The sequence below is a fragment of the Aspergillus flavus genome, chromosome 3, assembly GCF_009017415.1.
Source record: "Aspergillus flavus chromosome 3, complete sequence".
Lineage (NCBI taxonomy): Eukaryota > Fungi > Ascomycota > Eurotiomycetes > Eurotiales > Aspergillaceae > Aspergillus > Aspergillus flavus.
Window position 1 is genome coordinate 3227106 of NC_092407.1, and position 26734 is coordinate 3253839.

Consider the following 26734-nt stretch of genomic DNA (forward strand, 5'->3'; position numbering starts at 1 on the left):
AGCTCAGGTAAACGGGCTTTTGCTCGAATACATCATCGAAGACCTTGGTCTTTCCCCATATCCCTAAAGCATTGTAAAGATTCGTGCAGAGGATACGTCTAAGAGCAAGACCCCATTCAATACAATAGAGCAATGTAAAGAACTTGTTTAAACACGAAATAGTATCTAATTGTCGACAAGATTGAATGAATAACCCCGATCATGAACATTGATGTGTTTTGGATTCCAGTAGCTAGACCAACCGCCGACTAGGAACTATGCGGCCGAATGAAGACTTTAAAGGCCTTGGACTTCAGGTTTCGATGTAACACATTAGTACTAGTATACGACTCGCTGGGATATATTGTACAGTACAAATTTACAGAACATCACAGAAGAAAATGAATGAAAGTGGAAGTAGAAGTAGAAGAGAAGGAAGATAGTAGGTATATGTTTGAAAGAGTGACAACGTGACGATATTCATATATACATTACATTGTACTTTATATAAAAAAGAAAATATAAATATAAAGTATTGCTGCTTGTCATGAGAAGGGTATATGTAGTTTATCGTAGAAGAATTTGGGAATAAATCGTCACGAGAACGAAGTGTGTTGCAAAGGTTGCTGGGGAAGGTCTTATTTTCCCATCAGAGGACGATCGTCAGGGCCCTGACGATCTTGAGTATTGGCATGGGCCCTGCCCATGGGCATGAGGTTGGATGTCGTGATGATTTGTAGTGTCGAGCATCATTTTCGTAATGCGCAGTAGGCGGATGTGCGGTTGGAGCCGTGGGAATACTCTTTGATATTTGTTTCCCTTGGTGATCTCCAGCTTAGAATCGTCTTGGGTTGGTTCTAGCGTGGGTGTAGCACGTCCAGCGAGTCAAATGTTGGATTAACTCTTTTCAACCTCTGAAGCGATTGGTTTGTAAGAATGGTGTAGGAATTCTGAGTTATAGCTCAACGAATGGACTTCCGACTAAATGCCGGATCTGGTCGAAGTCGAACACCGGGAGAATAACAGAGGTTATACAGTTCGTCGACGTAAGTGTTGAAAGCCATTTCACCGGCAACAACAGTCGTCTGTGATGCATGTCTTCCCAATGAGGGTTCGAAGGTTGGTTCGGCCAGCTTAGCGACATCCACTTTGACTTCTTTGCGGACCATGATCTCAGGGGTGATAGTGTTCTCGGAGAGAGACTCTTGCGAGTCAGTTTTTAGCATCGAGTCGGGTACTTTGCGGGGGTTCCAGAAGCGAATTTTGGAGCGAATGGAATCAGGAAAGTCGGAGTCGGTGGATGAGGTTGGGCGGGTCTTCGAGTATAGAAGGTCTTCGCTGAGTTCTTTAGCGAAACCATCACTCTCGCTGAGGCCATCATTCGTCTGCTGCTGTACGCGGAAAAGACGGAGAGGGGTAAATGAGTAGTCTGTGTTTGAGATTTGCGTGTCTAAGGATCCTACCACGCAGAATGGTAGGAGGATACAGTTCTGTCCATCTGAGATCCTATTGATACGACAGGGGGCGATGAGGGGGCGAGCGGAGAATTTAGATGCTAAGTTGACATCCGGCGGAAGAGAAGAGGAAAGAGTCGTTATCGCATGGATTAGCTGCTCGCGGAATTCATCAATATCCTTGTAGGCTCGCGCATTGTCTGATTTTAACCAGTTTAGGCAAGTTGACATGGTCCACCCTTCCATATGTGCTATCATTTCCAGGTGCTTAATTTGGAGACGCTTAGTCGATAGAGTCGATGATGGTAGGGGGTTTCCGGTACCCTTGGCAGTCAACACTTCGAAATGGTCATGGATCGTAGGGCGCATGATAAACGAAATAAGATGGACTCCGGGTTCGAATATACGGTGCGATGAAGCGTAATCTCTCATGTCTTTGAGATGGGTTCCCAAGCTTAAGACGGGAACGTGAATCCGGCGAGATAGGATCGTCGTAACGTTTTCGATGGTCGTAAATCGGAAACCTGCTGCTGCCATGCGGCTAGCTTCATTTTTCTTCAGTTGACGTACTGTGAACAAGAGTTGACCTTTTCCTGCACGTATCATCGAGTATCCCATCGCACGAGAGAAGCGTGACGATGGAGTAGAGGTCGCTAAAACGTGGTCATATAGAATCCCCATGTCCTGTAACGGCTGTCGAACTTCATCAGCCAGGTCTTGGGCAGTTACACAAAAGTGGCGTTTGAATAGATCATCGAAGTGCGGTTGCAATTCAGTCTCTTGCTCCGTGAAAACTCCCTTGGAGATATAATGCGCCAATGTGGCTTCGTCTGACTCTATCCGGCCTCTCATGAGGGGCACCGCGTCTCTCACTACTTTCCAGTTTCTACTCGCTCGAACAGCCCAGAGGAAAGCAGGGTGTGTCCGCGTAAGGTCATCTTCATTGAATGTCTAGAGAGAAAAAGTGTTACTGGTTAGTGGTGGCTAGAAAATCGCGTCGAGGATCAACGAAAACAACTTACCCTGCCAATGTACCGGTCGACGATCTTCCGACTTGGAAGTAATGCGTGTGGTGTGACCATGATCCGACCTTCGGGGTCGAAGAAAGCACAGGTCAAGACCAGCTGCTGAGCTTGTGCTCTGAGCTTCCTGCGGTGTCCACCAGCGACTACGGCACATGCGGACAGTACACCACAAGCAGCGCATGCCTGTATAATGTCAGTATATAGAACCACTTGCCCAAAAATCTAAGAAACTGACCAAGACAGCACAGATAATCACAGTCTGGGTACGAGAGAGTTGGCCACCCTTATTGACAGACGGATCATGATTTCGATATGACGTTCCTACTGCAGCCGTCCAGTGCATACCGGAAACAGCTGCAGCCAGTAAGCACCCACAGATGCCTCGTCTCCACCAGCTATCCGTCCAAGTAGCTCTCCATCGAAAAAAGATGCTCAAAGCGGTAGTACTAGCGAAGACGGCGATGATGGCCGCGGCAGCTACATTGGCAGCTCGGTAGGAGCATTGATAATTAGCAATCCCCAGCTGCCCAATATAATGCATACCGCAGACCGAGCAGCCAGTCAGCACGCCTCCCGTGATGATCCGGATATACCCTGCTTTCTCACTTGTGCCGATAGCGTAGAAAGCGGCGAGGAGAACAATTACTGGCAATACGAATGAGACGCCTGTGAACGTCACACTGTAAAGGATCTGGATATCTGATTCCCCGTTGCCAAGAACAATCGCTCGGTTCCCAATGAAATGCATACACCATATACCAACACCTCCCATGGCTACCGAAGAGGTGAGCAATAGGTACCTATGTTGAAGATTAGCCACCCGACATCATTATCTTATACAGCACATCATGCTCGTACCAATTGTACAAACCCGCTCTTGCTGTCCTTCGGTGGAGGAGTTCTAATGTCGTGGTGCATCCCATCATGCTGATCACGTAGGAAAGGAAAATGAACCCGGCCAGGTATGACACCCCGATGGGTGCCCTCTCGACAGGGGCGTCTGCATTCGACATTTTGCGAATGAGAGGACTATAGGGAAACCGGAAGCACTTCGGACTTCATTGATTGTGGGCACGATGTATAAGAAGAGAAACAGTAAAGATAGTTCACTGTAGGTGCATGTTTGAGGTCATTAGGAAGTCTACATTCACGAAAGGATACAGCAAATGTGAAAGCAAGGCTGACGCATTGACGAGCGCGATCACACATGGGGACAGATCTTGCTATTATAACGATAAACTCTTAACAGATACTCCACCACCGTTTCCTGTCCCTCGTGGGCGGCTCCATCGGTCCCAAGGTTACAACGTAGCGCGGGACAACAAGAGGAATAAGCGAGGGCGTAGCTGGACATCGTATTTGTCCCTCGGGTGTGTATGGGATCCGCTTTACATCCCTGTTAGTAAATGTATGTCAATTTAACAAGCGTAACCCAAGAGCGAGCCTGGCCCGTGATCTTGGGCTCCTACCACGAGCTAAAGACATGGGGGCTTGGAAGATCCATAGCAATCAGCCGAAAAACGTGGAAATTTGCTGGATACCACTGAAACGATCGAGGGATCGGATCGTAGTTGGCTGGAAGGGAACGATGGGGCATAAACTCTGACGATTCAGGTCCCAACTTGTACAGAGCAAGGCCTGGCCACGGTTTGATAAGCCACAAAATGCTTCTTGTTCTATCTTCCCTGGTGGAGGTGTTTCACTTTCCTTCAGCTTTTTTTTTTTTTTTTTTTTTTCCATTTTTTTCTCTGTCTCTTTTTATTCATTTTCATCTCCCCCTCTTTTGTGCTTTGTGGGTAAACAAAGGTGGATGACAATGTAATTGTAGTCCTGATATGGGTCCGAGTTGTAGGGGACCGAGAGAGCCGATTACCTCCTCGGAGATACGCTAACTATGGGTTCAGCTACGCCGCACCCAAAGGATTCGCTCTTCTCCGATTCGAGCCTAGGATGCGACCCCTGGGCCCTGGCGTACTAGCACTGCTCTCGGCATGCTCGAGAGACAAGGCTCCACAAAAAGATTTTTTTCTGGTGTTATTATCCGAGATCTTTAAATTGTGTATACCCACCGCAACCTAGACACCGACACACCCGGTAGCTGATAAATCGAGGGCTTCAAGATTCGAGGTCAAACGTAACTGTTTCATGGCCACGTTCTTTGTAGTCATCCTCGGTACCCAGAGGGCAACAAAACTCCGACATAGTGGAGTTCACGAGTCAATGACAACATGATTTGGTTAGGTTAATTCGCTGATTGGAGTGTTAACATCTAAAATTTGGAAAATTAGACTTAAGATAATCTCCCAAAACGTAGTCTCGACAAAGTTAAGTCAAGTATCTGACTTGCTGTGTGTTGGGCCAAAAGCACTTCTCTAGACAAAGTTCAACGGACAGGGTTCACTGTGCACACTGCATGAACGAGATCGGGCGTGTTGTCTGGATCAGGCGAGACAAAGAGTAATCAACCCAGAGCAGTAGCCAATGGATGCAGACGCCGAGGGGACTGTCAATGAGACACTGGAGCAAAAATTCTGGCGAAATCCACCCCGCTGGCTCGTGACTCGTGGAGGGTTGACCGATGCGATCGGCGCTTATCCTGATTTGCACTGGACCCGGCATGACCGAAACATACGCGAAGGCGAGAAAAAAACCCAAGTTAATTGATTCAATTTTCTTTCATTTTTCTCGCATCATATGTTACTTTCGTCTTGATTAATTGAACTGAGAGATTAATCAATTGAGTGGGGTACATTTACGAAGCTTCATATCAGATGTACCGCTTCGGAAAAGGGCCCCTATTATCGATTGATACGCTTGGGGAACTCCAATGACCGTCTGTCTTTACCTGTGCCTAGGTATGTACCCAGTAGATGTGCGTACCTAGGTAGTGTACCTGCGTAGGAAGGATTCGATAATAGTACAGAGTTTACCCTAATCTCGCCTTCAACCAATCGGCCCCTCCAGGTCTCTTAAACCGGAGTTCGACTTTTATGCGGCGTCAGCCAACCGGTCAACAATCTACTTCCGGAGTAGTGGTACTGCCCATACGCTCATACCAACCTTTGTTTTAACAAAACCCAGTACCAACCAAGTGTTCTAATTCAGAGACCACCCCCGAGGTGCAAGTCGTTAAATCTGTCCAGAGTCCAGACAAGCTGAAAATTGATCCTTGCGCGGTGGATACTTCGGCTTACACCGGCACTATGTAAAAGGATTGCATATTGCATGAGGGTGGAGTGGAGCTTCGCAGTGACATTCCCATGAAAACCCCATGGATCATGTGACATCTGCCCTAATCTATACAAAATACACTTTCAGGTTATCTGAGATTGAGACTTGGAGATTAATAGCTAGGTTGTAGGCCTGTTCGATAGTGTTGTAGATATCGAACCATAACCCAAGTGATTCTGGCACCTTGATCAGTGTTTGAGGGTGGCACTCTTATATTAACTAATTCCAAGGAGGTAGCGCCAAGTAAAAGGCAGATTCAGCTTGTATTTATTTCTACGCTTTGTTTAATGCTCAGGGATTTGTTTGGTCAGTATAAACTAAGGCGCGGACTAGCCCATTCACCTAATACTATGAGTCCAACTGACGCTTATGAGTGCCGTCCATGGGTTCATGGCTGATGTTCTCGTCCCCTTGTATTCGCATGCATTTCCCCACCCTCGGCAAGTACTAACCCTACATTGCTTATTTCTACAAAGAGTATATTCGACATTATACCATCAAAGACCCATTCGAGCATCAAATGTACATACTTATATAAGCACTAAAGGGGTGAAGGCCCGGTCTTTGAATACCGTGACTAAGAGTATAAAATGGTCTCTCCTATCTGTCAAATGGTTTCTAACAGTATCACCACTGTATTACATCTGTGATCAAGTCTTGAAGTAAGCCTGGAGCGGACACACAGCTCCGTATCGGAAGTTCTCACTGGCCCTGCTGGTATTCCAGAATGCCACACCCCGTAGTAACCGCTAGTACGTACACAGCAGTAATATGCAGAACGTCGGACAGTACAGCCCTTTTCTAGAGATTATAATCCAATAGCTTGACCGGACAGACAAAATATCCTATAGCCCCTTATGGATGCAGCGCGATGAAAGATCACTGAATCAACTCCCCAACACACTTCTGGATCCATTCAGGCTTGACAGCCTCCACAGCTTGCAATTTCCCACTGCGCTGCACAATGAGCTGCGTATCCAGCACGTTCTCTCGCGTAGACTTGGACATGATATCCTTTAAGAATTCGAGCAAGTTGACGGCAGGGTTTTTTCCGCTACGAGTGCCTGCAGCTCCTCGTCGCTAAGAACATTGCCGCCAGTGCCGGTCGTCTCGATGTCCTGCCAGATGCTCCAGACCTAGTCTTGGAAGGGAATGATTTCAGCTTTTTCGCAGACGTTTTAAGGAGAGCATCTTCCACGATGGGCCGGAGTGCTTCCCAGGTCAGGGGGTACAGGTTCATCGGTTGAAAGACATCGACCGATTCATTGGCTGTCTTATTCTTGCTCAGAGCCAGATCGACTAATACTTCGGCCAAAAGGCCGACTGGTACCCAGTCAATGCGGTCGAGAGCCGACCCGAGGGTGTTGGGGAGAGAACCAACGTGCAGAAGCTCAGGACAAGACCGGGGGAACCACTCTGTCTTATTTCTCAACCTAGGAGACCGCACGGGGCCCGCTATCTGGCCTACACGGGCAAAAGTATGCAAGGAGCTCTGTTTGGCTGCTTGGGCGAGAAGGTGTTCTGCGAGGCATTTACTGTTCGCGTAGCCGTTAGGAGCTGGAGTGGTAGCCGTGATCAACTCCTCCGGAGTGAAGCAGGTGGTAGTGCTGTGGCCCATGGTGGAGCTGAAGGAAGAAATAAAAAAAAAAAGGTACGGGGACTAGGTGGCGTTGCGTGTGAAGTTGATCAGGTTCACTACAGTCACCAAGTTAGGCTTGAATGATGCCAGGGAGAGGTTGAAATTAACAGCCCAGGCATTGTGATCACTAGGGTAGTTGTCGACTGCAGCATCTGAAGAACATCGGACTGAAGCCAAAATCCGCTCAATTGCAGCACCCTGATCAGCCCCGTGCCGCGACCACCACCTGTCACAGCTATCCTAGAGGCATACAGTCTAAATTTTCTGGATACCCCCAGTGTAGATGAGTTGGTGACCAAGGAGCGGAATTCGCCAGAGAGATTCTGGCTGTCCTGTATGTCCTGTTCCATACGGGATCCACGCGACACGTCTAATGCTGACCCTATTAGCCACACGTCTGTCCTACAATCATAAGGTTCTGCCTGAATATAGTCGCCTGGATGGTGAGTAAACGACTTACAGGGCGAGGCTCGAGATACATTTGTTGAAGTTGATGCCTGTTAATCTCCTTCTGCTCAGAGCTCATCTGGGATTCCGTGTCAATAAAGTCCAGTGCGAGACGTCAACGAGATCTGTTCTATCCCATCCATCCACTGTGTTCGACCTACACCACTTTCTAAGCCTGTTCTCTTTCTCTCACAATGTGGCTGGGAGGGAACATCAGTAATTCCGAAATCGCTTTGAACACCTCGGTTTCCATCTCAAGATGAGCGTTTTCACCAACTCCCTTTTCCATGTTTCGCCGAAGCCATGGCGTTAGCTTTTCAGGAAGAGCTGCTAGAGCGGTACACGGACTTGGAACTGGCTCATTACATTGCATCCTCGCCGTCGTGTACGTCTAGCTCTCGGGTATTCAACCTCTCCTCGAATCTCATAGCCAAGATATATAGGACCTCAGAGGTCGAAGATGCTTTGAAGGCTACCGAAGTCGCCAGCCAGCTTGTGATCCGCGGTCCTTCTGTACGAAAGGTGCTCAAAAACCGAGGGCGTGCTTACACTATCATGGATCGGGTCGAGGGAACTACGCTAGACGTCGTCTGGAAGGAACTGAGCTGGTTCATGACAATTAAGCTTGGTCTGCAGCTTCGCCGTTTCGTGAAAATTCTCAGATCTGTTACCTCACCAACTGCCGGATCGCTCACGACAGGCGAATGCAGGTCTTTCTGGCTAGAAGATCGCTACGGTCTTCCGGCGAATTCTGGCTCAGCCGCATTTGCCCACTTCTTCCGATTCTGGACGAACTTTACATCTATAGCGAGCGATGCAAGCATCAAAGCAACCTCAAGTACCAGACTCACCAGATTTCACTGGTGGGGTGCCAATGACCATCGAACCATTCGTCTTGACTCATCATGATCTTACGCCACGCAACCTTATAGTTTCCCCTTCTGGTCAGCTTTCTCTCCTTGACTGGGATTTGGCTGGTTTTTATCCTGTAACCTTTGAGTACGCATCCATGTACAATTTCAACATTTCTGAGGACTGGGGTTTGATGGCCCGTTTACGGTGGCATTTATTTGTATGGATCGGGGTCGGCTATCATGAGACTGACGCTCGCCTGCTACGAATAATGCGTTCTAGATTCACACGATTCGCCGTCGGAAGAAGATACGAACTGTTGGAAAAAGGTGGTCCTACAAGATACCCTGTAGCTTGATTTTGTGCCAGCCTCCTTGGACGAATGCTACCCATATCGATTGTTCCCCATATCCGTTCACCGATCACATCATAGACAGGAGGAGATGGCTACCGGACTCTGTCTGCAGCCAATACCGCACCCTCGTTCTCACTGCTGAGCTTAGGAGCCCAGAAAAAAGATTAGAAAATAAAGCTAACCCAGCAGATGCAACATACTGCAGAAAGAGTGATTAGGACACAGACAGCATGCAGCAACGTATCTTGGCCTACCATAACCATACCATCCTCAACGCCTCAAGATACGGCTCCTTAACCAAAACTTGCCTCTTCCCATTCAGGCCCTTGATCACGTCTAGACCCGAAGCTGCCAAATCCCTATTTGACCCTATGCCTTCTCATCCCTAAGCTGTTTCACCACACCCACTTTCGCAGCATTTATCTGTTTTCTAGAACATAACATCACCAACAACAATAACAGAGACAGCTGTTGCAAGCGACTGTATAAACGCTATTACGATAGCTACACCAGCCTTATAATATAATATAATAGTAGCTTATATAGTAAGGATAAGGTATTAATGCTTACGCAGACCTAAAGAAAGTAATCAGGCCGCTTATAGTTATGTTACAGTAAGAATTAATAAACTATGGTAGGAAGTAATAGGTTAGTGACTAGAACATGATATCATCCGCTGACTCGGTGATACAGGGTCCAGTCATGTGAATTTCAAGCAGCGTTACCTCAAATCAACCTCCCTGCAGGAAGGACGAGAGACGATCGGTAGGGCATTAGTTGACAAGATGGTCCACTCCTATCCGTATCATTTGCTCCCCGATGATGCAGAGATAGATAGCCATGCACCTCTGCATACCTACCGCATTGACTCGCTTTCTCGCGGTAGAGCTACTCGTATGTAATTAGATCACCAACGAATTCACTGCGGGTTTGGTAGTACTGGATGTCATGTGTGGAGCGACCTTGACCACGGTAGATATCCTCAGCCCAAACATCTGTTGTGGAGATGAAATCAGATGGACTATATTGTATATGGGACTTTCATGTCTTTCATTGTAGTGGAAATATGAGTAGAAGATATGCCCGTACGAGTATCCTGACAGATCGGTCAATAAATGATATACGATAGTTTCATGTGCGACAATCTTGAACCAAAGTATTAACTACCTAATACTCTTTATTGCGGTGGCAATACTTCAAGATGCAGAGGGGCAGAATGACTATCCGATGTCCAGGCAGTGTCATTTTCACGACTCTGTCTGATACACCACACCATCAATATCAATAAACTTCTTATCTAATAGCCCATAAATAATACCAACACCTCCACCGCAAACAGCTAATCTAGAAAGAAGACACAAGTCGAAAAGAAAAGGGCATACAAGCATTTAGTATCGGTTAGTGTAAACTAAAAATTAACTTAGCATGTTGACCCTAACACTACTACCGGTAGGGGAATAAATTCGGGCTATCAATTATAAGGATGTGTCCGTGCGTGGCATTTAAACGTGCATAGGTATTTATGTATAAACATGCATGCTGCATGCATGCTGTACGTGCCGTGCTCCCGGAATGTAAATGTGGGAGATTGATTGGTTGAATTGAGTTTCGGGGATGATCACTAGTAAGATTATACATACTACCTACCATCTGGTGTCCTGTCTGAAGATCAGTCAACTGAGAGTACCTAACTAGATTGTCGAGAGTATTAGAAGTATATGTGTTATTTGTCTGCTACGTCTCTGTGATCAGTCATTGTTTTTTCTGCCTATAGAACTTGATGGAGGTAGTGTGGCTCATTGTCTTTGTTACTGATTTTGCGATGTTTCTAGGGAGGTTGCCCTAGTTGAAGTAGGCCATTTTGTAGTTCTATCTTTACCTTGCGTGTTCGTTGTATGGGAACTAGACCCGTGGTATGCTAATGTATATTAGGAGTCCTGTATAGCGCGACGCATGCCAGGAAGATATGGCTCTACAGTCCTGAACTAGAAGTCCGAGATTACATCTCTCTGGGAGCTTCTTGATCGTGTTAAGTATTGTCACATGGACTAGATTATGGTCACGATAGCGATGAAGTTCATTATTATGTCATATAGGGATGGATATAAACGGTGGAGTCACATTCCCTTCGAAACTAACATGAAAAAGCAAATGCTACCCTCAACCCCATATCAATCATTTATTGCTTGACCAGAGACTGGACGCCGGCCACGAGGGCAGGAGGGTTGGCGCCAACAACTTCATTCACCTTCTTACCATCCTTGAAGAAGAGAAAAGTGGGCATGGCGCGGACACCAAGCTCGCCAGCGACTTCGGAGAGATCGTCGACATCGATCTTGTAGAATTTGGCGCCAGTATACTCCTCGCTGAGCCTAGCAAGCTGAGGGGCAATTGCCTTACAAGGACCACACCACTCAGCGAAGCAGTCGAGAACGACAAGGTCCTTGGATTCGATAACCTTCTCCTGAAAATCCTTTTTGCTATGGAACAGTTAGTGACATGGGTAACTGAGGTGACGAAGAAAAGAGAGACAGGGGTGAGAAACAAGTTGTTGTTCGGTGTTTGTGCAAAAGAGTGGAGCCTTACGATTCGATCTTCACAACATTGCCCTCAGACATGGTGGATGAAGGTGTGAATCGAACGGTGGGGGTAGAGGAAAAAGTTCGTCGAGTGAGATTGAAGTGCGTGCCGACGAAGGGGCGAAGGGAGGTAGTAGATGCGATTGCTCTGGATGAGATCCTAACAGGAGAAAGGGAGGAAAGACAAGCAGTGGATGATTTAAAACTAGAGAAGATATTAATTAGCTCCGGGTGAGGGGCTGATAGAGGGGCACAAAACGAGAATTTAAATCCCGAAATGACGTTGTCCGTTGGCCTGAGGTTTCACGGGATGAATAATCCTCACGGGGTTTCCCCTGTCCACACCGAATCCTCTCGGCCGCCGTGGAAAGGACGCGGGTCATGGATGAGATTCTATGGTGATGAATAAAATTGCTTACCAAGTCAATCGCGACACTCGCAGGAGACTTTTAAATTGATTGGTCAAGCTAGGAGAGTACATGTTTGGTTACAATGGCGTGGCAATGAGGTAGTTTGGTTGGTCAGTACTGAGTAGTAGGATGGAGGTTTCAATGGGTGGATGAGTGAGAAGACGCTTCTGGTTCTCCCGCTTCTGCAGGGCAAACTTGCTTAAAGCGGCGGCCCGGGATGGCGTGCTTCCCGTCGCTTATCAATCAGGAATGGTCTGGATCGGCATTCATTTAGCTACCTCAGGCATTCAAGTAGACAGGTCTAAGAAATCATTGCAATCATACGGAAACATTAGAATACTAGTACGGAGTATACGGTGCAATGATTCCTAGGAACAGTCCTAGTATTACATTTATCTCTCAATTTCCTACTCCCAGCTACAGCCTAGCTACAACAATTATTTCTGCAAGAGTAGTATAGATCCTCAGTCTACGAGAATAAGAGATCTTAACCAGTTACTTATATTATCTTTTTCTCTCATTGCGACACACTATATTCTCATGCATCATCAATTAACAACTAATATAATATGGCAGTGGGGATAATAAAGGATATGGCAATACTAGAAGAAAAAGCAAGTGACGTATGCAACAACGACTTGCGTGGTGGAATCAATATATGCATCGAATCGAAGAATGGGATTGCTTCAAGTCTATTGGGAGGATATAGTTCAGAAGAAAATGAATCAAATAGAGCCATTAACTTTGCAAACTCATTCAAACTTCAGCTGATGTGGGGGTATCAACAAACACAAGAACTAGCAACGCCCGCGAGCAGAAACAACGAGTCGGCACGGGGAAGACATCGAAGAACGAAGTGAACTTATGGCTACGTCAAGCGCCACATGAAACACGTGCAAAACCAACAACACAAAGGAGTGACAAAGGAAAGTTTCAAAGGAGTGACTGGGGTATATACGAAAGAGACTGATTAAAATACTCTTGAGACGAAAGAACGCCAATGAGAAAATCAAAGATTGGCGAATGAATATCACATCACCAAGGTCACGCTCGGTAATAAGACCCCAGTCAAGTTTGGCCATGGACTAACTGCCCGATGTAGCGGCAACGTCCTAATGGCCATGGCGGCCGTCGTAGTCATCGTTGGTCTCAAAATAAAATTCAGCTGGATGTTCTTCGATAGGACTGAACTCCTCTTCCATAGATATCGCACACATAGACTGGACATTATTGAGCAGACCCTCGTTTGACTTGGGCCGGACTGCTGGGTTGACAAGCACAGGACGCTTTGCAATCTCGTCATGCCAGGTCTCCTCGGTTGGCTCCGGCGCATTGACCATTTCAAAATCGTTGTCTTGCTCACCAAGCACGTGGCTAGCTCTGGTGGCCTCATCGTGGTTGGTGCTAAACTTGACAAGTTGTTCGTTGCCCAGGATCTCTTCCTCTTTAGGTAGCTCTTCACGCTCTTCGTCCAACCTGTTTCTTGAGGAGCTAAGGCTTGGTCGGGCTGGGGTGCTCGTCCTCTGAGAAATGCGACGAAGGAATTGACCTGACATCCAAGACCCTTCTGAATCTATCGACGCCAGAGATTGAGATAGGGGAATGTTATCGGCGTCCCCTTCCATGCTATCGCCCGTCCAAGAATAGTGACGGTTTCCACGAGCATCCTGAGGTTCCGAATCAGACCCAGGAATTGGGTACTGCGTTTTCTCATGCAATTCAGATTTCTCGATTTCCATTTCCGACTGCTCAAAGGGTTCCTCAGGAATATCGGGCGACTGTAGCCGTGAGTCAGGTGGGGATAAAGGTTCGTCACCGAAATGTTCCCTGAATTTGGACTGGGAACGTTTCATTGTACCGGAATGTAGAAAGGTTTTTGGAGGAACATATGGAGGAGGTCCCGACGACTGTGTCGGAACCTTGAAAAAAGATTCATGCGATGTGTTCGACGAGAATTCTGAACCACGGTCTTGGAAACGTTCGCGATAGCGCCGCTTGAGGCGCGAGCTACCACGTCTAAATAAGGAGGTTATTGTGTTCACGCGTCCACTGCTATGATCGGATAGCCGTCGCTCCGAGTCAATAGTTCTGGACACATCCGAGGTAGATTCCCTGCCAAGATTGTATGCTTGCGAGGACGTCGGACTGTACACCTCGCGTCTTGTCGGTGAATGAGACGGCGATAGAGTGCTACGTGACATACCCATCTCCTGGGATGGAGCGAAGCTGCGTCGCATACCCAACTTCCGCTCCCGAATGGAGCTATCATCAATGTTACCAATAACATGAACGCTCTCGAATGATTGACGGTCACTCCGTTCGGTGTCCTTAGAAAGACCCCGTAACCATGAACCAGTAGAAACGCCGGGAGCATTGTATCTTGTCTCGTTTAATCCAGATGCATCTTCAGCGATGCACTCTCTAGATCCAGCAGGGTGATCGGCACTTGATCGACCTCGCTGATTTTCAGCCATGTCCTGCGATTCACCTTGATGGTCGTGAGTACCACTGGCAATTTCCTCCAACCTTTGGCGTTCAGCCGCGCGCTGAAGTTTGCGTTGGAGTTTTTCATATTCTTCGGCTTTCTTCCTCTCCCTCCGTCGACGATCCCTTTCCAGCAGCTCCCTCAGCGCACCTGCATCAAGGTCGTCGGCCAAGTTGTCGACTCTTTTCTTCGAGTGAAGATTATCCTCTGAAACGGAAACAGCCGTTGCCGTTTCCCTCCGAGTTGATGCTTCAGATGGTTTTAGACTTCTTGCTGTGGGAACTCGAGGAGCCTCTACATAACGGATAACAGGACGGGGAGTCCAAGCAGCGAAGCCATTAACCTTGAACGTGCATGATTCAGAGTAATCAGATAGCGAGGATGTAGAGTCGCGAAGCGGGAGGCTGACGTCAGAAAAGTGTCGGTCTGAACGACGACTCTGAGCTCTAGGTCCTCTGCGGGTATAGGCAGATCCTTGTTCACCGGGCAAGGTGGAACGACGAGGTATATCAATGGGAGATGAGGACATCAGACGAATTTCTCGCTCCCTGGCGATCTCGTAGGCCTTTCGCTTGCTTAGCTTTTTCTTCAGAACCGCGGGTCCATTTTCAGAACGATTTTGTCTCCGCAAGGATGCATTTCGGGACAAGGAGGGCTGGTCCTGACCGACGGTAGTGCGAGACATATAACCATCCGGGGTCAGACCAGTTCGGGCTGACGAGCCCCGTGCACCTTTCACCTGCTCGCTATGTGACGTAGGTGGAGGATATGGAGTCGGTTGTGAAGAGAGAGGCGGTGCATCATGAACAGGACCCGAGAGATCGTCGGCAGGCTGTAAGTGTCTGTTTTTTTGCCGTTTAGATTTCTTGCGGGAAGGTTTCCTCCCCAATTTGGCATCATCGAGGCTAAGGCGAGGTTCTTGTGGTATATGGACATCAGCCGCAGCAACTGTATCCAACTGGACAGTATGCCGCTTATTCTTCCGACCAAACGGCCATATCGCCATGGCGCCTGGTCATATGTTCTTTCGTCCAGCGTAAGAATTAAACGTGGACGCAGCTGGTTTCGGATGCAGATTCGGACCGGATGACTGGGCTCATGAGGAATGATGGGACTGGAAATCACACGCGACCACCAGACAATCTAGATTGTGCCTCGAAGTAAGCAACCAAAATAAATAGAACAGACGGTTCATCCGGCGGCAGTTGAATTGTTGAATCAAGGTTAAACTTTTTTGACCTCTTTCTTTTCTAATGAGCGTCACTGAAAAAAGATAACCCGAGACAACTCAAAGCGATAGACAAAAAAAAGTATAAGATGAAAGAGTTGGAAAAGACCCCCCGGTTGTTGGTATGGACTGGGGGGGTGTGAAAGAGAAACTATTGGTTTAGAACGAACGGGTAGAAAAGACGTAAGTACTGAGCGAGTGCTATTTGTCCAGGTGAAAGTTAAGACCCTCCGGAACCACACGCCACAAGAAGTGGCAAAAACAAGATAGCTTCCACCGATTACAATCAAGTATCAAAAAAACGAACGAACGGGATTGAAGCGAAAGATGACGACGAAGATGAAAGTGAGGACAAGGGAGGAAAGGAAGGAGAAAAGGGAGAAACAAGAAGGAAAAGTGAGCCCAAAAGACCAAACCCCAATACCCAAAAGAGTCAAGTCAGTGAGCGAGGGACTGCCAAAGTGACTGCGAGGGCCGAGACAAACAAACCGCCCTTTTTCTGGGTCACTTTACCCAGGGGAGCAGGCCTGCTGGTTACACCGCGAGCGCCCCCGGGCCCGGCCGTCACAAGAGGGACCACTAGAACCAGAGGATCTTCCCTCCCCTCCCCCCAAAAAGAAAAAAAGAATTATGTATAAAAAAATTAAAATAAAATAAAATAGTATCCATATTTCTTTTCCGTCTATTGTTTTACCTTATTATCTCGAAAATTACAGGTCAGTCCGAACCGTTCGTTGTCTGCTGATCATTTTATTGTTATCTACATCTCCTTTTTCAAAGTTTGGTTTTCTCCTAAACTTTTGATAATTATGCCGAAACGGCTTTTCTCATCTCCAAAACGAAAGCCACCCTAATAGGAGACTTCCTCAATATTCAGTCGGAGCAAAATAACAGAAACAAGCAGGGAAAGAATCCAACGCAGGTTGATCATGAAAATTTTCTTCAATTGTGGGGAACTTAATCCACTAGACCAGACTGCCAGATTGAAGCCCAATCCCATTGTTACCACTGATTAGGGAGAGACATCATTGGAATTGAATGCCTAGGTACCTTTTAGTACCTGCTTTAGGGACCACTTAGCCATTGATTAGTTAGTATTCAATAGGTTCCATCCAAGCGGTGCTCCACTCTCCATACTTAGAAACAGATAGTACAGTACAATACCATCCCGTACAATAATTACCCAGGACCCCGGCAGTACCGTGGCTTCTTGGGGCCTTGGGTACGTCCCATACGGAGTACTGTTGTCAGTGGTAACAGATGCCTAGAACCATTATTTTCAATAGTTCATCTGCTGCTCCTTTTGGATATACGAGCGTGATGTCATTATAGATTTTTTAGACAGATCAATAATATCTGCAGAATCCTAGTAATATAAGGAAGACCCTGAGCAAAAGTCTTCTTCACCTCTTAAAGCTGGTACTTCACTGAAGGCTAGGAGATGCACCAAGTACCAGCCTAGCTCTCTCTACGTGTCCCAGACTGCCTACGCATCAGTGCAGTTGGTATCCTCAGAAGGATGCAATACGTAGATGTACTGTGAGTGAGAGGAAGTGGTACATTAGAGTCTTTGAGACAGCGCTAACACAGCCTCTGATGTCAAAGGGAGTAAATCACGACATCAACACCTGTTTACGTGTTCCAGAGGCCTTACTAGCCAGTCTACTGCATCCTTTCAGGTGGCTATCTCATTGTTGACGCCTAGTGGACTCTCTTCATCATAGATTAATTGCCGAAACTCTCTAATCTGAGACCCAAGGCCCGATACTTTAAATAATTTTATCATACAAGACTCTACTTGTCATCCAAGATTTCATGATCACACGGTATCTAGAGTTTTATAGCGAACTGACAGCTCCAGGACTCACTATATTACAAACGTAGACTTATACATATTCGTACATAACACGTTACCCTCTACACCGGTGGATCTCAGAGGAAAAGTAGAAAAGAAATTTCCGAAAGACCGTTGGGTATACTAGCTATATTAAAATGACGACGAACAATGGAGTGGAATGCTCCGGTGGAGAGGTTTTAAAGCATAACGTCGCACTAAGACTTGGGTAGTTTCGCTTATCCAACGAGGGACAGGCAGCGATACCTATCCTGACGGGAAGAACAGCAACAAAAGCCTACCAAAACGAGGAGCACCTTCCGACATTTACCTTTTAGGAGGTGTTCCTCGTACGTTGATATAGTTCAGCTTTTTCATCGGTGTTAGCTTCAAGTAACTGAGCTGTAACCAAGCTCCTCCCCGGGCGCTCTTGGGGTGCTTACCGAAAAGAAAAAGTCAGGTACCGTGGTACGTTTATGACAGCCACTGACAGGCCCAGGCGCAGGGGCCATGCCGTGCAGAACCCATGGATGTAACGGTCGAGCCTCCATTTTTAGGTAACTTTCCAGAGCGTGGGGCTTTGTTTTTCCTACTAATCTCTTAGGTTCCAAACTTCATCTTCAGACGTTCAGATTTCAGTGTTCCTTTTGTCGATCACTTCGTGACTTCCTCCGAGAATATGCCAGTCGGTGCAGGTCTGGCCGTCCTAGTCGCATATGTGGGTATGGAACTCATTTCCAATTATTATTATTCGAACAATCTCCCAGAGCGTAATGCCAGAGTTTTTCCGGAACAAATATCTCAATTTCATTAGACAGTATCCACCCAGTTTATTATGCCTTGCAGATTGGATCCTCGCGATTAAATGCTGGATTTGGACAAGGAAGAAAACATCGATAATTGGAAGATGTAATCTCAGTGTCATTATAAGTACCGAACTCAAGGCTAGGAGACTTCTTACCCGAGTCGCAAACTGGGGCCGCTCGAAAGAATGTGGTCCCTCTCCGATTGTGCCGATGCAGTGGTTCTGCCCTATCATTGGTATCTCGATCGCAGCGTAATGACTCAAGTCTCCAGAAGGCTACGTACCCCAGCACAGATATCCATTTTTTCCCACATGCTTGCTTGCCGATGACTGCAAATAAGCGATAACTTGGACACCCACGCTCAGATACTCCTCAGCTAAAACTATCGCATATCTTACCAGGTACTACCTCCTCAGGTAACACTCGCCATCTTGCCTGTCGATAAAGCTAGAGTACGGTTGCGAACCGACCATCTCCCGAAAATCAGTGGATCATTTGTTCCTGCATCTCATTAATTAAAGACTCGGCCAGATCTCAATCTAGCAGGGGAACCGAGGGTTAAGACATTCCAGCTGACTAAAGCAGACCAAATAACGAGCAGCCTCGACTTCTAGCCTTGCATGGACGCCAGTACTAGACAATCAATTGACTTCTGTTTACGAGTAAGGGAAATTGCAGGGAAACCCTCCCTCAAACATCTACCGAAGCTCAAAGGTACCGGTGCTATCTGAGCGGGTGTCATGGCTAACAGCCTCTCTTTGATTGCGTAGATCTGATATTGACCTGCAATGCAGGTCATTGTAGCTCATATGACTGAAAGTAGTCCGAAGCCCTACATCGATCAAGATTGATTTTGATCGCAATCTTGTGATCGGCGTAGTTGATTGGCGGTGTAATTTCTTTTTATCACGATGATGGGGTAAATATGACACTTTTATTACTGTAAGTAACATTACAGAGACGACAACCTCCTCAGGCATTCGGCTTCTAGATTCCGCTTATCCAAAGCACGCTTAAAGCATCCATCCTCCAATTGAACCCACTGTCCTTGGCACATTTATTCACTTTAGTCTCGATGAATCCTCACACGACTAAGCTACGGGTAATTGGAGCTAGGTTATACATCAATGCTTTTACCTTTTGTGTCACACTGCATGCATAATGATAACTTCACCTGTCACAAACTATATACCGGAGAAGCTAAGAATGTAATGATCGATACCTTCTGCCGTTGTCACAGTACCAGCCAACGGTGCAGGTCTCAGTATTTCGCCTTGACAACTAACACCGAGAAGATCAGAATAAACGGGCTCTATTTGAAAGGTTTCTGATATTAGTTCTGCCCGCACGCAGCCGCCATTGCGCTAAAGCGTCTTGCATGGGCTTGAAAGTTTACTTGCCAGTGTTGTAGGGAACCACGTTGACCCTGTGTTGGCAGTTGGTCTATATAAGAACCAAAGCACCTCCAATGAGCGTTTTTGACTAGTTTGAAAGGCTTCGCTTTGTCGAACCCTTGCTGTCTTCTTTCTGCTCGAACTTGCCTTGTTCTACCCCTCCTTCTTGGATAGTCTCTTGGCTCTTTTGCCATTTCCGTTCATTGTTCGTTATCGTACATGTCATATCCCGGTCCCAGCATTGTTCCAAGACTCCGAACACCCTCAGAATGCTATCGAATCGGAATGTGCTTAGATCCGATGCGAAACCTCGCTATCGCCCGTCCAATGCCGCGCTAGACCTTGGACGGACGGAATGCCTGCTATACAGATGCCAAGCAATAACTGGCATTCAACCCAACGGCTTAGTGAAACTGACAACAGCCGACTACTAAACTATTCCCCTCCAATCGATGTTTCAGCGGATCCATCACAGGTCTCACATAGGCAAAGGGACTGACAGATGGCAGTTGTTGATAAGAGTCGAAGACGGGGCCTATCACTAAATCCCACCATTAGATATCAAACAGTTGGCAAACCCGATATATCCGCACGTGGCCAGATTTTGAATGGACGGCTCGAATTCTTCCTTTGTCTGAGACACATACACGAACGCCCTCTTTTCTTTCTCCCTTCTACTAGGTACTCCGAGCGGGTAAATCCCCCATTATCCAGAGACAATGGGCGGTGCTAGAATAGGGCAAAATGACGGGTAAAAAGGAAACCAGTGATGGATACAATTTTATCATCCACCGCTTAATTGGTAAATCGCTTTCGGAGTCTATTCGGCTCCCGTTCCAGAACGCGATACCGACGGCTCACGTGGCGACTCAAGAATCCTCTAAGTGACCAGGAATCACGGGGTTTGTCGCTTTCGGGGAAATGGTGTGACTGTGATCCCTGCTCCTCTTGGGTTTTAGGATAGTAGTTGTTTTGCTCTGCGGGTGCCAGTGATTCTGCGCCCATTATCCCATGAGAGATCCTCGAGGCTATCTTTTCTTCCCCTAACCGATGAAGTTTATGTTTGGCAAGCCACCAAGTGGGAGACGTGATTTCTCCAGGTGAGAGAGGGCTTAGTCTATAGGCTGGGTTTGATTGCGGACCGAGGGCTTGTAGGGAAGGATTGCAGTAATCGATAGATACGGGCGCGGATAAGGCGGGGTTGCTGATTGCACGGATTTTCTTATGATGGATGGATCATAATATGAGATAGCGGCCCGAGTTAATGCAAAGTAACTGGACAGACAGCCAAAATGGATATATAATGTGAAGTGTTGGCAGTTAGTAGTGTATACCTAACGCCTTTTGTTAATGGTAATTTTTCCCTCTCTCTTCCCCCCAACAGCCCGACATTGTACCGAACTCTGTAAGTCTTACCCGACTGAAATGCGTACCAATAAAACGAAATACGTCCCAACCATGGGCCCGCCAACGGCACAGAAACCTCGGGCCCGTCGGAGGGGCAGTGGAGACAGGCCAGGGACCCGTCCAATCACCTATTTGGCTGTGGGCTTTGGCGAAGTTCCCGTGGAAAGCACGTGTCTTTCCCCACAGGCAAGACTCATAACTGAAGCCTAACTCTGGAGTAAACGGACGGGCTTTGACCATCCGTGTTTGATAGACATAATAATTTCTAGAACTAAGGCCGTCCATCTCATGCAAAAGTTAGCGATTAACTTTGCTAACGGCTGTCGCTGTTAGAGGGGAAATTGCAGGGTCGTGATTGGCATGACTAAGATTATCCTACGTCTTTATAAATCATATGCAACCTGGTCAATTATTGACAGTCCCTAGAATAAAATCTCCGGGTCCCCTCGGATGACGAGAGAGGAAAGAGTGCCAGCTGAATGAGCAGAAACACTGTGTCCCCAGGAGTCTCTGGGCCCTATCGCCCAACCAGAGATACATTGGGTTGCATAACCGTGACATAATGGGAAATGGAGTTCCTATTGGAACTTTTTCCGCTTTGTAGGAATTCCATGAAGGGACTAGAGTACTTTTTCTTTGTCTCACCGCATCCTCGACATCACACCGCCGAATATCGAAGCCGATTTGTTCGATTTTGGGTCCTGGTCAACCGAAACAGAATTCTAAATAATAATAAAAAAAACAAATTCTAAACAAAATCCTGTTGATAAAAGATGAGACTGATGTTATAGACATGTAATGGCCATAATCTAATCCCACCTATTGGTCTAAGACTGAAGAATCAGCCGATCAGAGGTAACAACAAAATATACTCTGGTAGATCGGAAAATCCAGTTGATACATCGCCACTTCATCAATTCTAAGTCACCGACTGCATGGATCTGAGTTCAATCCAAGGCCATCTAGCAACCCTATTGGCTCAAGAGAACCACAACCTCATGCTTGTCCCGAAAGAAAAGTACTACTTTGTAGTCCAGAAAATGAGAACCCCGCTTTCTCATTCCCTCTCCCTCCGATTCTTGCAGGGATCCGCGACAATGTACACCAGAGAATGGCTGCCCTGACTGCCTGATCAGGGACACTGGTTGACTAAAAACCGAACACATGCCAATAATCGTGTTTCCCAGCGCACACATCAACTTAAAAGTCCGGATCCCTCCAGTAAACGTAGTAATTGCTGGACTTATAATCGTCCTATCTTCTATCCATGCTCGCACATTGCTTGGGTGTGTGCACATACACCATCACATAGTCGAGATACTTGGAATTTAGCCAACAATTTAAATCACAGTACGAAGACCATGGCGTTTCTATGGCTATTCGTGGCCTTTGGCTACCTACTCCTCTACGCCTTTGCATCTCTGCAGACATTCGATACACAGGACATGTACCTGAAGCGGATCGCGAACTGAACTCGAGACGGCGGACATGTCGATCAAGCAAACGGATGAAATTGACATGGAGAAGGAAATCGGGAGGCAAAAATGATGAGTCCTCGAGCGAACTACTATGTCTACTTGGGGGTCCCCACCCCGCAAAACGTCCCTCGTTTGACATTGTATCTGGAATGATGCAAGTTTTAGATATCGGCACGGGGTTGTCGATATCAGTCACTCGCTGCGCTCTCTTGCAAATCAGGATTCGAGCCGAGCCGACGTCCGATTACTTTTATTCGAAGAGGACCACCGATTATCACTACGATGGTCGGGAAAGGCGGTTTGTATCAAACGGATGGTTTGGGATATATGCGACTGTCGGTTTATAAATTCTTGGTGATGTTGAGAACATTGTCGCAGGACATGGTTTTCTTATGAAGTATGGGTGGAATTACGGGGTTCGTTTATGAGATATGATATATCCTGGGTGGGACACGATATGTAACGCTGAAATGTGTGATGATTTGAATTTCAGGTTTACGCTTCTAGAGGCGAGCCCTAACCATTCGGCGGGGTGGGTATACGGCGCTATGGGAACTGGAAAAGGGTGAAAAGGGTGTGTGTGTGGATCATCTTTGAAATGGAATCCATTATCTCTCAAGTTCATTATTGTCTAATCAAGTCATGATGTTGCTCTTTTTTTGTGGGTCGTATCAAAGCCATGCTTCTACATGGCATAATAGTCTCCTTCCACCAGCGCCTAGTAGAATACTCGACTCGCCGTCCTTACATCGTTTTTCTGACTTCCTCATTCCAATACTCGGAGGCCATCCTCAAAATAAGACAGGTCACATGTGCCCAGTCGTGTGACGAACGAGTTGTGGGAGCTTGGTTACCACGCCTTGCCGACAAGCCAAATACTATTGAACAGCCACACATGTAATGGGTGTGCTGCACACCGAGTCAGTTTGAACTGATCCAGTGAGTGATAGCTCAGAAATGAGTCCTTTTCAGCTGGACTTCCCCAGCTCCGTTGAAATACATTGTGCCTTGCCATGAAGCGGGGTACATCATTAAGCTCAAACGCCGAATCTGCATCCCAACTTGGCGGGCATCTATACCTCATTGTTCTCAAAATTTCTAGAACCAGATCTTAATCAACTCTTCACTAACAGCACTTGGTGTTAGAACGCCACTGTCTGTAATCAAGGCGGAAATGAGATGGGGTGGTGTGAAGTCCACCACATCCGAGCTATGAGCTACCGACTGTGGCTTGTGTCCGTCAGTAATATCTTCTTCAGTGTTGAAGTCGATCACCCGTTGTTCAATGGGTAGATCATATTGCCCAAGCGGGTACAGTCGGACAAATTTGTGGCTTTCCGCCACGGCGTAGAATGGCTTTCCCATAGCCTTGGCAAGAAGACCGATTTGGTAGGTTCCCATCCGAGACACGATGCCTCCATTCTCCACCACACCTTCCGCGCCTACGATGACAATGTCCGCCTTTCCGAGGGAGTAGGCAACAGCTGATTCCGGAATCGTAGCCACAGGGACACCCTTTGCGCGCAGTGCGCGCACTGTTTCCATACCCTCAGGCTCTGCAGAAGAGTCCTTAGCGGGAGAGAGGACATAAATGACACGGAAACGCACCGCAGAAGGCCCACCCTTATCATCAGCAGCCTTCTGCAATAAAGAAGCGACTACTCGGGATCCACCGTTTGTCAATACTGTACTACCATCCCGAACGAATCCCCTCCCAAACGCAGCAATCTTGTCTCGGCTTTCCTTTGCACGTCTGATGAACAACCGACCGTTCGAGAGAAGATGGGCCCTGATAGCGTTGAAATCTCCAGCAGGTCCTAGCTGGCCTGGTCGCTGTAGCGTAGTAATCAGATACCGTTGGAAGAGATCGGTTCCAGCCGAGAGACCAATGGGATTAGGGATTGACTTTTTCAGGTGGGCGGTGGACTTTTCGAGTAAATCGAGGGTTTCTGATATCGTTGACGAAGGAGAATGTGTGAGAAGTAATACCAAAGCTTCGATGGCAGCAATTGGCATTGTCAAGTCGGGATCCGAGCGAAGCAGCTCATTGTAAGTTGCGACAATGCTAGCGACAGATTAGCCTATTGCAGGACTCGAGGGTTAACAGTACATGAGCTCACTCGAAGGGCTTTGCAGATTCTGACGGTGCCGGCGTAGTGGACGCCATAATGACTGTTTGGAGAACACTTGGTGACTTGATAGTCTCTTCAAGAGCAATAGAACTTAATACGGCGAAGAGTCATCGAAACCTTGAAAGCGACGTGGGTAGTGTTTGTACTATTTGCATCGATGCCCCTCTTAATTCGCGCTAGTCCTGTTCGGTTGCCCTGCGAGGCCCTTGGCGGTAAACAATCATCATAACATAGAGACAGCAGATTGTCAACTCACCACCACAATTATTTACCGTCCCGTGTCCATTCTGTCAGACTTCAGTACATCTGTCTGACAAGATGGCTTATAATCACCGGATGAGTCAACAATTTCGTGGCTCTCAACAGCATCACGGCAGAGGCCGCAAGAAGGAAGATGAGAACGATGCATTAATGCGCCTGGTTAGTATATGGCCTAGCTTAAGCGGTCATTTTCCCGTTAATACAATGATTTTCTAACAGTGGCAATAGCCCGATAAGGAGATTGCAGGATGCATTAACGATATCGGCATACCCTTCACGGCTGCAGACCTTATCAAGCCGAATCCCCAACAAATCCAAATGGTATTCGAATGGTTCGCTGAGCTTCTCATGAACATCACCCATGAAGCTGTAGAGCCTGCAATGCGCGCAGCAGCAGATGATGTTGGCGGCGACTTTCCCGATATTGTTCCTACTGATACACGGAACCTCATGGGATTCTTCGTCAGCCTAAGAAAGCTTATGATGGAAGTGGGTGAAGTCTTTGCCAGCATTGTCATTATCTATCTATCCAGCGACCGGAGCTAACTCGTTCCACAAAATAGTGCGGGGTGAATGATTTTACCTTCACAGACCTAACAAAGCCTACGCACGATCGCTTGGTCAAAATATTCTCATATCTTATCAACTTTGTTCGATTCCGCGAGTCTCAGACGCCCGTCATCGATGAGCATTTCAACAAGTCGGAGAAGACCAAGGCACGGATCGATACCTTATATGCAGAGAACCAGGAGATGGAGCAACGCCTGGAAGAAATGCGCCGGAATCTACGGGCTAACGAAGCACAAGTAAAGGAGAAAGTCAGGAGAAATGACGAATTAAAGGCGCGACTACTTGAATTGAGACGAAACCAGGAGCGGGTTGCTGAGACATTGGAACGAGTCAAGGCAGATAAAACCAGACGGCAAACGCAGCTAGAGGAGAAGACCGAGAAAGTCGTGCGTACCCGACAAGAGGTTGAGAAGCTCCGCCCATATGCCATGGAAAGTCCAGTCAGTCTTCAAGCCTCTCTGACCGAGCTGTCGGAGAACCTACTACGCGAGAAGGCTCAAATTGATGCAATGGAGAAAAGGGCGAGAGCGCTCCAAACTTCGTCAGACACGTTCACTGTCGTCAGCAATGATGTCCAGGCTTGCGTCAAACTTCTCGAAGATATCTCAGTGGAGTTGCAAAAGGAGGAGGATGAAGAATCACGAGCATCCCGGAACAAGGAAGCGATCTCGGAAAGAGGCAATAGCGTCAGAGAGGTGGAGCAGACTGAAAAATTGCTACAGCGGCAGCTAGCAAGGTGGAATGAGAGGATTGAAACTCTGCGGAAGAACGCGCAAGAAAAGGCAGAGGCGGCCCAGGCCCGGATGGAGGAACTTCGGGAGGTTCAGAAACAGCTTCGTGAAGAGCGCGCAGAAAAGCAGCGTGATATGGAGAGAAGGAGGATTAGAATTGAGCAAACTGAGAAAAAGGTATGATCTCAGCCCTTCGTGATCGTTCAGATGACTAACTCGCATCAGATGGTGGACCTCAAGGAAAACATTGAAAGCGAGATTCAGAGTGCCCATGATGAATATTTGAGGCTGGAATCGCATATCAAACTTTACATAACTGAAATGGAAAAGTGTATATGAGTCACGGAGTCATCTTGTTTGGTTTTTAGGAGTTATATGGTCGACTCTAGGATACCCGGTTGGTTGCGGTTTTACACTGGAAGAACGATAGTACATAA

The 26734-nt window shown here is 47.1% G+C and overlaps 7 protein-coding genes across 7 annotated transcripts; 2 read left to right on the forward strand and 5 right to left on the reverse strand.

Annotated features, from left to right (window-relative positions):
- Nucleotides 1-941: 941 nt before the first annotated feature.
- F9C07_2088668 (uncharacterized protein) lies at nt 942-4255 on the reverse strand (the record flags this gene model as incomplete). The annotated part of the gene is made up of 4 exons (XM_071508867.1): nt 3317-4255; nt 2666-3258; nt 2456-2641; nt 942-2371 (listed from the first exon to the last, which is right to left on the reverse strand). Exons 1-4 carry the CDS (start codon nt 3469-3471, stop codon nt 942-944), a joined length of 2364 nt encoding a protein of 787 aa, XP_071365141.1. The 5' UTR covers nt 3472-4255.
- A 2313-nt stretch (nt 4256-6568) lies between these two features.
- Nucleotides 6569-7307, reverse strand: F9C07_2231153 (uncharacterized protein; the record flags this gene model as incomplete). The annotated part of the gene is made up of 2 exons (XM_041285426.1): nt 6569-6743; nt 6826-7307. 2 exons carry the CDS (start codon nt 7305-7307, stop codon nt 6569-6571), a joined length of 657 nt encoding a protein of 218 aa, XP_041144873.1.
- Nucleotides 7308-8078: 771 nt separating this feature from the next.
- On the forward strand, nt 8079-8684 carry F9C07_7132 (uncharacterized protein; the record flags this gene model as incomplete). Its single annotated transcript, XM_041285419.1, has 1 exon — nt 8079-8684. The coding sequence occupies one exon, from the start codon at nt 8079-8081 to the stop codon at nt 8682-8684; it is 606 nt and encodes a 201-aa protein (XP_041144874.1).
- A 2351-nt stretch (nt 8685-11035) lies between these two features.
- Nucleotides 11036-12133, reverse strand: F9C07_2151968 (thioredoxin). Its single transcript, XM_041291120.2, has 3 exons — nt 11981-12133; nt 11569-11766; nt 11036-11462 (listed from the first exon to the last, which is right to left on the reverse strand). The coding sequence occupies exons 1-3, from the start codon at nt 12040-12042 to the stop codon at nt 11162-11164; spliced, it is 561 nt and encodes a 186-aa protein (XP_041144875.1). The 5' UTR covers nt 12043-12133; the 3' UTR covers nt 11036-11161.
- Nucleotides 12134-16308, reverse strand: F9C07_2151969 (uncharacterized protein). Its single transcript, XM_041285427.2, has one exon. The coding sequence runs from the start codon at nt 15460-15462 to the stop codon at nt 13084-13086; it is 2379 nt and encodes a 792-aa protein (XP_041144876.1). The 5' UTR covers nt 15463-16308; the 3' UTR covers nt 12134-13083.
- Nucleotides 16309-23248: 6940 nt separating this feature from the next.
- On the reverse strand, nt 23249-24843 carry F9C07_2151979 (translation initiation factor 2B, alpha subunit). Its single transcript, XM_041291122.2, has 2 exons — nt 24724-24843; nt 23249-24668 (listed from the first exon to the last, which is right to left on the reverse strand). The coding sequence occupies exons 1-2, from the start codon at nt 24768-24770 to the stop codon at nt 23702-23704; spliced, it is 1014 nt and encodes a 337-aa protein (XP_041144877.1). The 5' UTR covers nt 24771-24843; the 3' UTR covers nt 23249-23701.
- A 210-nt stretch (nt 24844-25053) lies between these two features.
- On the forward strand, nt 25054-26636 carry F9C07_7137 (putative kinetochore protein nuf2; the record flags this gene model as incomplete). The annotated part of the gene is made up of 4 exons (XM_071511579.1): nt 25054-25155; nt 25225-25485; nt 25560-26474; nt 26523-26636. 4 exons carry the CDS (start codon nt 25054-25056, stop codon nt 26634-26636), a joined length of 1392 nt encoding a protein of 463 aa, XP_071365142.1.
- Between the last annotated feature and the right edge of the window lie 98 nt (nt 26637-26734).

What these genes read in the sequence shown, in the direction of transcription:
- F9C07_2151968 (XM_041291120.2), bottom strand. Translation starts at nt 12,042, where the DNA reads ATGTACTCTCCTAGCTTGACCAATCAATTTAAAAGTCTCCTGCGAGTG. An exon ending in CGAGTGTCGCGATTGACTTG is followed by an intron (nt 11,767 to 11,980) that starts GTAAGCAATTTT and finishes TATCTTCTCTAG; the next exon opens with TTTTAAATCATCCACTGCTT. An exon ending in AATGTTGTGAAGATCGAATC is followed by an intron (nt 11,463 to 11,568) that starts GTAAGGCTCCAC and finishes ACTGTTCCATAG; the next exon opens with CAAAAAGGATTTTCAGGAGA.
- F9C07_2151969 (XM_041285427.2), bottom strand. Translation starts at nt 15,462, where the DNA reads ATGGCGATATGGCCGTTTGGTCGGAAGAATAAGCGGCATACTGTCCAG.
- F9C07_2151979 (XM_041291122.2), bottom strand. Translation starts at nt 24,770, where the DNA reads ATGGCGTCCACTACGCCGGCACCGTCAGAATCTGCAAAGCCCTTCGA. An exon ending in GAATCTGCAAAGCCCTTCGA is followed by an intron (nt 24,669 to 24,723) that starts GTGAGCTCATGT and finishes ATCTGTCGCTAG; the next exon opens with CATTGTCGCAACTTACAATG.